We start from the raw sequence: 12,556 nt of genomic DNA on the forward strand, positions 1-12,556 counted from the left end.
CAAGATGTAGAGATAATCGGGAAAGTGCGATGCAGTGACCACAGGATGGTGAGTTCCCGAATTAGCCTAAATCTGAAGAAGGAACGCAACAGATTAGTAAGAAAGAAACCCATCAACGAATTAGCGGTGAGGGGGAGGGCAGAAGAGTTCAGGATCTCGCTAGAGAATAGGTATTCAGCTCTAACCGAGGATGGTGACATTACCCTAGAAGCAAGGAACAATAATTTCAGAGATATCATTACTGAGTGCGCGGTAGAAGTAGGCGGTAGGACAGTTAGAGAGGATACCGGTAAGCTGTCTAAGGAGACGAAAGATTTAATTAAGAAACGCCAGAGAATGAAAGCTTCCAATATAACAGACCGGATCGAATTGGCCGAGATATCAAAGCTAATCAATAAGCGCAAGGTGGTCGATATAAGGAAGTATAACATGGAGAAAATTGAGCATGCTGTAAAGAACGGGGGAAGCCTTAAAGCGGTAAAGAAGAAATTGGGCATAGGCAAAAACCAGATGTATGCGATAAAGGACAAGGCGGGCAACGTCATCACGAATATGGATAAGATAGTCAAAGTAGCTGAGGAGTTCTATACAAATCTCTACAGTAGCCAAAGTAGTCAGGACCGTAATGAGATTGGCAGTAGGGACAAACATTCAGACGTTCCACCAGTGACGAAGGACGGGGTCAAGAAAGCACTAGAAACTATGAAAAGGGGGAAATCAGCTGCAGAGGATCAGATAACTACGGATTTGCTGAAGGACGGGGGGGGGATATCGTGTTAGAAAAACTGGCCACCTTGTATACGCAGTGCTTGGTGTCATCGACGGTACCGGAACCATGGAAGAATGCAAACATTATCCTCATTCATAAGAAAGGGGAATCTAAGGACCTTAAAAATTACAGACCAATCAGCTTACTGTCTGTTACGTATAAGGTATTTACTAAGGTAATCGCTAGAAGAATCAGGACAACCTTAGACTTCAATCAAGCAAAGGATCAAGCAGGGTTTCGGAAACGGTACTCTACTATCGATCATATCCATACCATCAATCAGGTGATAGAAAAATGCTCGGAATATAACCAGCCCTTATACATAGCATTCATTGATTACGAAAAAGCATTTGACTCAGTTGAAACCTCGGCGGTGATGCAGGCATTGCGAAATCAGGGGGTAGACGAGCCGTACGTGAAAGTGCTGGAAGATATATATAGTGGCTGCACAGCAACCATAGTTCTGCATAAAGGAAGTAGCAAAATTCGCATAAACAAAGGTGTTATGCAAGGAGACACAATCTCCCCAGTACTATTCATAGCTTGCTTAGAGGAAGCATTCAGAGACTTGGAATGGGAGCAGTTAGGGATAAGGGTAGATGGAGAATACCTCAGTAATCTGCGATTTGCTGATGACATTGCCTTGCTAAGCAACTCGGGAGATGAACTATAAATAATGATTGATGACCTAGACAGGAAAAGTAGAAAGGTAGGCTTGAAAATCAATACGCAGAAGACTAAGGTAATGTTCAACAGCCTCGGGAGGGAACAACAGTTTACATTAGGTGGCGAAGTACTGGAAGTAGTAGGCGGATATGTCTACTTAGGACAGGTAGTAACCGCAGATCCGGACCATGAAAAGGGAATAACAAGAAGAATATGATTGGGATGGAGCGCATTTGGCAAGCACTCGCAGATTATGTCTAGCAGCTTACCGGTATCGCTAAAGAGGAAAGTATATAACAATTGTATCTTATCTGTACTCACCTATGGCGCTGAAACGTGGAGGCTAACCAAGAGAGTTCTACTTAAGTTGAGGACAACCCAGAGGGCTATGGAACGAAAAATGGTAGGGGTAACATTAAGAGATAGGAAGCGTGCAGAGTGGGTCAGAGAAATAACTCAAGTTACCGACTATCTAGTGGACATTAAGAAGAAGAAATGGACATGGGCAGGACATGTAGTGCGAAGAGAGGATAACCGATGGACGCTTAGGGTAACAAACTGGATTCCAAGGGAAGGAAAGCGTAGCAGGGGGCGGCAGAAATTAGGTGGGCGGATGAGATTAAGAAGTTCGCAGGGGGTCAAGTGGATGCAGCTAACACAGAACCGGGTTAAGTGGAGAAATATGGGAGATGCCTTCGCCCTGCAGTGGGTATATTCAGGCTGATGATGATGATGATGATTATGATGATGATGATGATGATGAGGAGGAGGAGGAGGATGAGGATGATGAAACCGGTTACGACGCTCGACTACTGTTCCCAAGGACGCGGGATCGAATCGCGGCCTCGGCGGCCGCTTTTTGGTGGAGGCGAAAAGCAAGACGCCCGCAAGACGCCCGTGTGCTGTGCGATGTCAGTGCACGTTAAAGAACCCCAGGTGGTCGAAATTTCCGGAGTCCTTCCCTACGGCATCGCGCAAGCTCTTTTTGACTACTAACTCTCTCAAGCATGTATTTATTGCTTGCAACCACGAGAAGGTGTGAAAATATTTCTTAATTTTAATTAATGCTATGTCATTCATGACACGCTGTGCAGGAGTACTCAGAGTAGTTGCGGATTACTGAAAACACAACTGTTCTTCAATTTTCTAAAGTAAGAGCTTGATCATGCCTGGACTCGTTTTGTTGGCTGTCGCAAGGTGGTGTTACGCAGTGGGCGCGTTACGTTAAAGGACTTGAGCGCACTTGAGTCGTCAGTGTGCGCTCCAAGTAAGCTAAACGACCACAACTGACTTCCGGTGTGTGTTTGCAGAGCGTGCTCTACGCGCTCCGTCTTCGACGACGGTGTGCGGGAGCGCGGGTCTGGTTTTGCGTCTGGCAACGTCACATATTTCCGGATACTATAGAGCTACTCCCTTTTTGGCGCCTTTCGCGGTTACGGCACGCCAGTTATGGCTGCGCGGTCTGCGCTCGTCGTGAACACGAACACAGGTACGTAAACTGTTGCTAGTTCGTCGGGGACCTCGTTTTATACGTTGGTGCATTTGCAGGATTCGGACTTTATACGGCTGCTGCGACTGTAGGGCCTGACTTACTTGAACTGTGCGAAGGTGTGGCGAGCACAGAGTCGGATGTCTGCGCGGAAACCGTTCAATGCGACGACCCAGGTTTGTATGAGTTTTTAATGCCTTGTTTTGTCCTTGGGCTATCAAAAGTGCTGTGTTTGTTTCCAGAGAAAGAGCAGTTACGAGCGACAACTGCGGGAATCTTGCGTTGAAAATCTAAATTCTTGCTTTTGCGTTGCTGGCGTAGCGCACCACCTTTCTTGTAAGGCTGTAGCTACGTTTATGGCATGTTGTCGAGCGCGATGTGTTATATGTCGCCGCACCTGGCGAAAATAAGTATAAAGCGCGTTCGGAAATTCGTGAAATCGGTACTTCCTACTCGCCTACTCAAACGTTGTATTTGGTGCACGCAATCGTTCGTTCTTGCGAAAGTGCTTGCTACAGTAGGGTTCTTGAGGGAATATTATAATATATGAAAACTGTTTATTTCATGAATTGCATTTTCACTATGATAGAAATTGTGACATGATGTGAATTGTCACTTTTTGCCGGGTTAATTTTCCGCTGTACTCGCGACACGGGCGGTTATTGGAGGTATTCACTGCCACTATTTTTGACGCACAGGGCGACGAAGACCTCTTCTTTTTTTGTAACTTTTTTAGCTTCGAATATAATTCTTTCTTAAATAAGTCCTGGTGTAGGCTGATATGCACCATTACTGAATGACTGTTACAGATGACCAGTTTTACCTCTGGACTGCTGAAGGTGATGACTACGACCATAAGTACAACAGTGAGTAATGCCTCTTTTCTTTCTTTTGAAATGGTTTTCATGCTCTGTTATTAATCTCGTATGCGGGGCTTAAGCTGTAGCTCTCCTGTTGCTGCAGGTCTCCCAAAAGAAAGTTCAAGCTGGGGACATGCCGAGGTACTTCTCCTTATTTCATCTTATGAGAATCATAAACAAGGATTCAGTGATAGAAATAGAAAACGGAAAGACATTTGGAAACAAATTAGCGAGGAAATGTGCAAGCGCGGGTACACGCAAACTGCTGCATACTGTGAAATGAAGTTCAAAGGTCTCAAACACACGTATGAAAAGCACCGCCAGCACAAGAAGAGTGGCAGGGAAAGAAAGGAGTGGCCATTTCTTCGGGTAATGGATGAATTGCTTGAAAATAACATAGAGTACCAGGCTCCAGTGGCGTCAAGCCAGTCCCCACAGCCCTCCACCTCAGCTTTCTGCGCATTAGCTGGGGCCACCCCGTGCAGCATCAATGAACCACCGACAACAGAAGAAAAGGTGCACTGCGAAAAGAACTCAAGAAATGAAGCTCCGCGCCAGAAAAGCAAACCAAATGTCTTAAACTTTAACAGTACTTTCTGCACAGGAAGCGCGTTATTTTTTTTAGTCGATGTTTATTGCCTCAGGGCATCAGTATGGCATGAGATGAAGGATGAATAAATGATTAAATGAATGGAAAAAGGTTGGCTGGTTTTATGAAGACCAGAAGTGAGCGATGATGAGGCCCCTGCGTCCAAGTGACATATGAGGCAGGATTGGTTGCTGAAAGGCCAGCTATGCTCAGGTGCCGGATTCGTGTTGGTTTGAGTGCTGGGCAGACCCACAGCAAGTGGTGGATGTCGGCCTCGACTTCTTCGTTTTTACAGATCGGGCATTCTGGGCGAGGATATAAGTGTTGGAAGTGTGACCACGTCCTAGTGACAGCTGGTGTAAGGGCAACACCGACCCGGATCCTCCTAAGCGCAACCTCCTCTGCACGGGTGAGACCTCAGGGAAGGGATATCGCACACGGAAGGATAAGTGCACTTGTGCGGCGCCGGAGGTGCTCCTTTCTTGACAAAAGGAGGGTAGCGTCGTCCACTTCGAGGAGCCGTGGGATTGATGCGTATTGATTCACGAGGCGGGTTGATAAATCAGCTTGACTTTGGGAAGGCAGCAGATCCCGTGGGACCCGCTCAATGCGTATTGATTGTGGGATGCTCACCGCAAGCTGGTGGATGTCTTGGCAAATTTTAGGGCAGCGACTGACACGTCGGAGCAGACGTACTGCTTGAAGTGCGTCAGTGCGGATGACAACGTGGGCTGTAGGGAGCATGGTTATGGAAGCCACGGAGCAGAGTGCCTCCTGAACTGCCACGAGCTCAGCGCAGAAAGATGTAAGTGGTTCCGAAAGCTGAAACGTAGTTGTCTGATTCAGGCTAGGTCTCCGTGGAGAGTAGATTGCCGTTTTGGCTTGACAGCCTTGCAGGCTTCCATCCACGTACACTACTATGGAATCTTGAGGCAGGTGAGTATCTTTCTCTTCAAAATTCTGGCGAAGCAACGATGCCGAGTTGGCAGACGCTGGTCTTCGGATATCAGTTGGCTTGTTGTCTCCTAACTGTATAACTTTCCAGGGAGGGAGAACTGGCGCAGGTGGCTGTAGAATAATCTGTGACTTTGCATACTGCCTCAGTGCTTGCGTGGAATGTGACAAAGTGGCCTTGAGTCAGCGAGCATCACGGCGCTGCACCAGTTCATCGATGGCATTGAGCTGCGCATTCTCCTTTAATGCTACGACCGGTATGAGTTGTGGAAGGCATGTTATGGTCCTCATAGCTTCTCGATTTGCGGCTTCAAGGCGATCCTATTGTGCTCTTGTAATATTGGAACTGGGCCTGACAAACAATACGTACCTGCAGAACCGCCCTCACTAACTGGCGTGCAACAGACGAGCCAGCGCCACCCGTTTTAGGTGCAATTCGTCTTATTAAACACATAATTTGAAATGCTTGCTTTTTTGCCTGCAAAAGCCGAGCAGTCGCTGATCCTGACTGGTGAATTGTTAAGCCCAGAATTTTCAGGCTCGAACTTTCTTGTATTGGGGTGCCTGATAGAGAGAGACGAATTGGATTTGAGGTAAGTTTACGGCGTCCCCAGCGGTTGGCGACTGACGTGTATGAAGTTTTACACGCAGAAATTTGAAGGCCAATGGAGGATGCGTAATCAGAGGTTACGTCTAGTGATGAATGAAGGGCGGACTCATGAGGGAAGATCATGGTGAGTGCTCCATACCGTGATATCATCTGCGTATTGCAAAAACTTGATTTCAGGGATATCATGTAAGCGCCACGCCAAAGGGATGAAAGTAATATTGAAAAACGTCGGAGTCACTGCTGAGGCGTATTGCAAATTTTCTTCCGTCCAAAAATGATGCGACAAAAGTGCATACTCTCGGAGGGAGATGAAGCATGTCAACGGGATTGAGGATTGCAGCATGACTGATGTTGTCATATGCCTTTTCAACATTCATTGCTAATATGGTACGTACATTGCGGCTGCGGGTACATGATAGAACTTCTGATGCCAAGACAGCCAACCCGTCCTCTGTACCTATGTATGGACGAAATCCAATTTGAGCAGGGTGATAAAAACCGTTGCTGTTCAAGCCATCAAGAAAGTCGTGTGGCTAGCATTTTCTCGGCGAGCTTGCAAAGCGTTGAGGTTAAGGAGATTGGTCGTAAGTTGGCGAGGTCTGTTGGAGGCTTCCCAAGTTTGGGAATAGGGATCACGACAGCGGTTTTCCAGCTCTCAAGGTACGACACCATCAAGCCACACTTTGTTTATGGTGTTTAGTAGTTGAGGAAGTGCAGCAGTACTGAGGTTCTTGTAACCCTCATACTGAATTTCGTCCAGGCCGGGCGCTGCTTTCCGTTTCGCATCGTCAATTGCAGCCAGCAGCTCAGACATCGAAAATGGGCTCGCAGTTTCATGTGCGTCGGCAGCAGATGATAGTTTCCGTGCGTCTGCAGGGATACCTGCCAAATTAAGATTTGCAGCTGAAGGGGGCAACATATCGTATTTTGGGGAAAAATTTTCGAGCAGCTTCTTCAGCGAAATCGTCCGGCGACAGATTAGCCGCAAAGCATGCTGTTGCTGCTGCGTAAGTAAACCGACGACCATGTTCCATTGCACGAAACGTTCGCCAGAGTGAGGCAATCGATGATTTATCAGAAAGTTGTTCACACCATAAATGCCACTGGCGTTACGAGAGATCGCGTTCATACCTCCGAGCCTTTGCAGTAAGATTATTCAGTCGTGTACGTGCCTGCCCCGAAGTAGGGTCTCGCGTAGCAGCCAGCTCAGCTTGACGGCGGGCCACCCACAAGTTAAGCAGGCCGAGATCTGGTGCAAGTCGACCTACATCAATTCAGGTAGTAGTCGTAAAGCTGTTTAGTGCTCTCTGTATACGGTCAACAAGGAGTGACGGCGAATCTGAAGACATACTGTCGAGACATGCGCCAAAGGTGTCCCAGTTGATCACAGAACATTTGTGGCGTAAAGGGCGGAGACGGGAGGAATGGAGAACGATGATGATAGGGCGGTGATCACTTCCCCAGCAGTCTGGCTCCATGTGCAATGAGGGAGTTTCCGCGCCCAACCACCACGTCAAGTCTGGAGCATAGGCAGCACTACATATGTGACGCACAGGCCGTGTTGTTGTCCCAGGGTGGTTAAGCAGAACAAACCGGGCAGCAATGAAGGCGTCCCGCACACGCCTACCATGAGGGCTCGCACTCGGATCTGCAGCACGCTCTTCCTCCATGACGTTGTCATCGTCACCGAATTTGTCTTTTCATTGAATGATTATGTTGTGAACGAGGCACGATGAAACAATATAGTTGCTCATTTTCACAGTGGGTTTCATGTCAAGGTACTTCAGCCTTCTGAAATTTCCTTTCAGCTGAGCAAATGCTCGCTCAATTGCTGACATTGCTGCTCCTAGCGTTTCATTGAACTTGATCTCCTGTGTTGTCAAGCGGCCATTGTTTCTGTACGGCCGCATGAGACCCCCTGACAGGGGATAAGCAAAGTCAACTTGGATATGAAAATTTGGCGGTAAGTTGCGTACTACCTCTTCAAGGCCAGATGTGGCGAAAACTCTGGCATCTTGCATTCGTCCCGGGCTGCCTGTGTGTACATTAGTGAATATCATGTTGCTGTCGCAGCAACCCTGCAAGATGCCTGAGTGGAATTCTTTCCTATTGTATTATGCATCTTGCTATTGTTCGGGGCTTTATTGCAATGTGGCATCCGTCTACAGCTCCAACAACTCCTGGAAAGCGCCATTTTCGGGCAACTTCTCGAGCAACGTCTTGCAGGTTTGCAGGTCAACGGATGAGTTCTTTTGCAGCACGTGCCCAGACCTCTATATTGCGATTTGTTAGATAAAACAGCAAGCCCTTGTTGATGCCAAATCTATCTGCAACTCCACGAAACAATTCCTGGTTTCCCATCAACCACAATGTCATCAGCACTTTAGTTTGCAAAGGTATTCGAGGTGCCACCTCCATAATGAGCCACCCTTGCGTGATTCTCAGCATCACCTGCAAGGCAACCATAAAGTTTTGAATGTCCAGTGGTTTCTGCTCCGGCTCAAGATATGAGCATAGATATAATGAATTTCATCGGCAACAAAATGCGCCAGTGCATTTTAAGATACTAGCTCACTGTAGTTACAAATTTTATAGAAAGTGTTGCCCTTTCACCGACATAAAGTGCGCTCACAAGTGTGCTTAGTGCTTGCTTGTTCTTAGGGAGCCTTTGCGGCGGAATTACGGATCGCTAGCAGTCCAAAATAATATAAAAAAACTCTCGCTGCCCCGCTCCTTTTGGTTGGCCGTGACGCCGGTCACCCAAATCGTACAGCATTCTTAATAGCACTAGTATTCGCCATGGTGAACAAACAAAAATGTAGCAAAACTGCCAGCTTGCTTTTTGGTTTATAGTTACTAAAAGCTCTTGCAGCGCTCAAGGATGGCATACAGTGAGGCACAGCGCCATCCTGTGCTTCTCTGTGCGTCGTTCGTTAGCGCTGCACAAAAATCTGACCGCGTCATTTACCTCGAAGGTGCTTCGGGTCATCCGGAAATTCTCCTTGAACTGCATTGAACTCCTTGAACTCTGTGTACCGAGGGACTACTACGTTGAGTACGTAGCCTTCAATGCCAAGGATGCTCCTCTCGGCGATTCTGTGGTCTTCATACGGGGAGAGCAGAAAATTAATATTCTGTAATGCGATAAATCAGTGGAATTGCACCTTGAATGGCACCACGGGCAGCTTGCAGCATGAAGATAAACCGCTTCTGCTGCTTGCGCCTACGGGCGTCAAGCTCGTCGAGTTCGTCGTCGTCTAGCAAGAATCGCCGCAACGTGCTCTTGTCTGCTTCCATGATCAAAATGCGCGCGAAATAATTCCGGAAACGAAAATGGCAGAAACGCCGGGTGGCGCGCTCATACGTGCTCGGGAATGAAATGGCCCTCAACATATCCGTCAAGTTGCGCTCCGACTGAGCTCCTAGGCGTCGCGCTCGAGTACTCCCCCTCGGAACTCGGAGCAGGCTAACATAACGCGCCCCGTCCTTTTGTCGGGCCTCAGCTTCGTGTTCGGAGTGGGGCGCTGTAGCCAAGTCGTCCGCAGGCGAAACTTCCGCTTGTGGTGTCGCGATCATGTAAGGAACCAGCAGTGTGGACTGTTGTTCGCTTGCTGCTGGTCCGTTGGTCTGATCGTTCAGTGGCGGATCTTCCGTCGAGTAGGATTCAGCAGCTAGCTTTATGTGATCAAGGTGCCGACGAATCGCTCCGGTTTTGTACTTGATCAGCCAAGATCGATGCCTTAGCCTTTTTTGTACGGTGCCTTCTATCCAAGCAGAGCTTCCTGCGAAGTTGCGGTAGAAAACCGATTTTCCGACGGCCGCTCGCCTCGTAACGCTCTCGTCCGAGATATTTTCAGCAGGTTATGGCTGAATACGTGCAAGTGCCGTCGAGAGCTCACGTCCGAACATGGGTGAGGCTGGTGTTCTGCCCGTTGTTGCCGAAACAGTTGTGTGCTACTTGAGCAGAAACCCCGCCAGCCTGCACCAGACTATTCTAGTCTGGTTCTTGGTCAACGCCTGCTTTGTTTCATACACAAATCTCTCTGCTTGCCCTATCGTGGCCGAATGATAGGAAGCGCTTGTAATGTGCGCTACACCGTTCTTCTTTAGGAAGTCTTCTATTTCTGTGGAAACGAAGGACGGGCCGTTATCCGTTACCAGCCTTTCCGGAATGCCGATGGTCGCGAACAGGTTGCGCAGTTCCTCGATTAGAGTTGATGACTATATGTCACGCATGTAGCGCTCTTCAAGCCACTTGCTGTACGCATCTACAACAATGAGCAGCATCCTTCCCTCCACGGTGCCAGCGTGGTCGGCGTGCACCGTGTGCCATTTAGCAGTCGCGCGCTTCCAATCAGGAGGTGGAGCTTTAGGCGGCGTTCTTTGATGCTGGCAGCAAGTTGCACAATTTTTCACTAGCCGCTCTATGTCGTTGTCGAAACCGGGCCACCAAAAGTATCCTCGAGCGCACGCTTTCATGTCTACTACACCCCTGTGACCTGCATGTGCCAAGTGCAGCACGTCTTTTCTCGCTTCCGCCGGAACAACCAATCTGGTACCTCTAATAAGGCAACCTTGCTGTAGCGATAATTCAGGCCCCAGCCTTTCGAACGCAGAAAATTCCTGCCCGGGCAATCTGTGCAGATCTCCGCTTGACACAGCTCTCATTACGCGGGGCAGCAATGGATCCTCCCGGCTCAGTTCTGACAGTTGATCTGGAGACACTTTTTTATGCTCGACGTGGAAGCCAGCATGAGCACATCCGCAGGAGGGTGTGGCTCATCTACTTGAGCGGGCAGCAGCAGCCTGCTAAGTGCGTCAGCATTTTGGTGCAGGTGTTCGAGCTTGTACAACAAATCATAATCGTACGTGGCCAACTTCAGACGCCATCGGGTCATTCTAGGCGAGTGTATCAGCGGTAACTGCTTCTTTTCTTCCATGATGCCGAAGAGCGGTTGGAGATCCGTTAATACGGTCACGTGCCGGCTAGCGATGTACTGAATGGCTCACGCCGAAAACTACTGCCAGACATTCCCTGTCTAGTTGGGAGTACTTTTTTTTTCTGCTGCTCCCAAAGTTTGCGACGCGAACGCAATTGGGGCCTCTCTGCCGAACGCATCTTTCTGGGCTAGAATCGTGCCCACGCCATATGGTGATGCATCCACTGACAAAAGTAGAGGCTTTGTCTCGTCGTAATGCGCAAGCACTGTGGAAGGGCGAATCAAACGCTTGACCTTGTCAAAAGCAATCTGGTGCCTTTTCTCCCACGTCCAGGGTGTGCTTTTCTCCAGAAGCTTGTACAGCTCTGCTGCAACTGTAGCTCTGTTTTCTAGAAACCGGTCATAAAATGCCAAAAGCCCGAGGAAAGCCTGCAAAGAAGTCTTGTCAGTCGGCTTTGGAGCCTAAAAGATAGCCTGGACTTTTCCCTCAGTTGTATGAACGCCTTGCGCATCAATTTCATGTCCGTGAAACTCGATTGACTTGATGCCGAAGGGGCATTTTTCTTGCTTGAGGCGTGGGCCTTTCTCGCTTAGCCTCGACAGGACTTTGTCTAGACGTTGCTCATGTTCTCTAGCGTCCTTCCCACTGACAATAATGTAGTCAAGGTAAACCCTCACCCCAGGAATTCCTGCCAGTGTTGTCTCCATCATACGCTGGAAGATGGCTGGCGTAGCGAGTATTCCGAAAGGAAGTCGTTGCACTCGGAACAGTCCTTTGGTAGTGTTGACAGTGAGCACTGCGGCCGTCTCGTCGTCGACCTTGAGCTGCTGATAAGCCTGGTAGAGGTCGAGCGTCGAGAAGATGGTTCCACCAGGCAACCATCTCGCCTCTCTTGCGAATACCATCTTGCGAATACCTCCGCGATTGTCGGTAGCGGGACGCAGTCTTCTTGACCACTGCGTTAACTGTGCTTCAGTCGCCGCACACACGAAATGTTCCGTCCTTTGTGCGCACCCGCACTAGAAGTTAGCCATCTCGGCACATTGCTTCGGTTCCAAGATGCCTTGTTGTTGAAGATGGTCGAGCTTTTCCTCCATATGCTCTTGATAAGCAAGGGGCACTGGACGCGCCTTACGGAACTTGGGCGTTGCGCCTTGCTCCCAGACCAAATGAACCAAGGGTCCTGTGTAGCCGTCGATGTCCTGCTTGAACACATCAGGATGGTGTGCGAGAACTTCTTGCAACTCTGGTGTTGGCTCAGCGTCCTGATTACTTCCGTGCAATCGCATGTGTAGCGCGAAAAACCAGTCACGACTAAGCAAGATCAAAAAACAGCGCGGCTACTTGGGACAAACAGAGAGGAGAATAACGGACAAGCGCTGACTAACAACTGAAGTTTATTCGAAAAAAGCACAGGTAATATACACTTTTTTTCTCAAGAACCAGGACGCATGCGCTCCCAAACAAGCATCAGTCTAATCATGGGAATCCAAATATACAATCTCAGTGTCATGCAGAAGCACCGATGGTGTGCTCACGCAACTATCCACTTTTCTATGAATGTGATAGGCTTCCGATAACTCCCTGGTTAGTTGATCCTTATGCCTGTAGATTACATTAGTGTTGTTAAAAAGAGGTATGCATAGTTTTTTATCAGGATATCTCGGATCATTATTTA

At 48.5% G+C, this 12,556-nt stretch overlaps 1 protein-coding gene and 1 pseudogene across 1 annotated transcript; both read right to left on the bottom strand.

Moving 5' to 3' along the window:
- LOC146194987 (uncharacterized) overlaps nucleotides 1–9,234 on the bottom strand; it is a 37,247-nt pseudogene extending 28,013 nt beyond the window's left edge.
- Nucleotides 9,235–10,158: 924 nt separating this feature from the next.
- LOC146194988 (uncharacterized) lies at nucleotides 10,159–11,783 on the bottom strand. The gene is made up of 2 exons (XM_084596690.1): nucleotides 11,556–11,783; nucleotides 10,159–10,326 (listed from the first exon to the last, which is right to left on the bottom strand). Exons 1-2 carry the CDS (start codon nucleotides 11,781–11,783, stop codon nucleotides 10,159–10,161), a joined length of 396 nt encoding a protein of 131 aa, XP_084452816.1.
- Nucleotides 11,784–12,556: the final 773 nt, after the last annotated feature.

This window comes from Amblyomma maculatum, chromosome 3, assembly GCF_055883805.1.
Source record: "Amblyomma maculatum isolate TAMU_Amacu chromosome 3, ASM5588380v1, whole genome shotgun sequence".
NCBI lineage: Eukaryota > Metazoa > Arthropoda > Arachnida > Ixodida > Ixodidae > Amblyomma > Amblyomma maculatum.

Excerpts from the sequence above, each read along its gene's own strand:
- LOC146194988 (XM_084596690.1), bottom strand. The coding sequence starts at position 11,783 with ATGGTATTCGCAAGAGAGGCGAGATGGTTGCCTGGTGGAACCATCTTC. Across the intron at positions 10,327-11,555 it reads CACTGGCAGGAATTCCTGGG|CATCAAAGAACGCCGCCTAA; the intron begins GTGAGGGTTTAC and ends ACTTGCTGCCAG.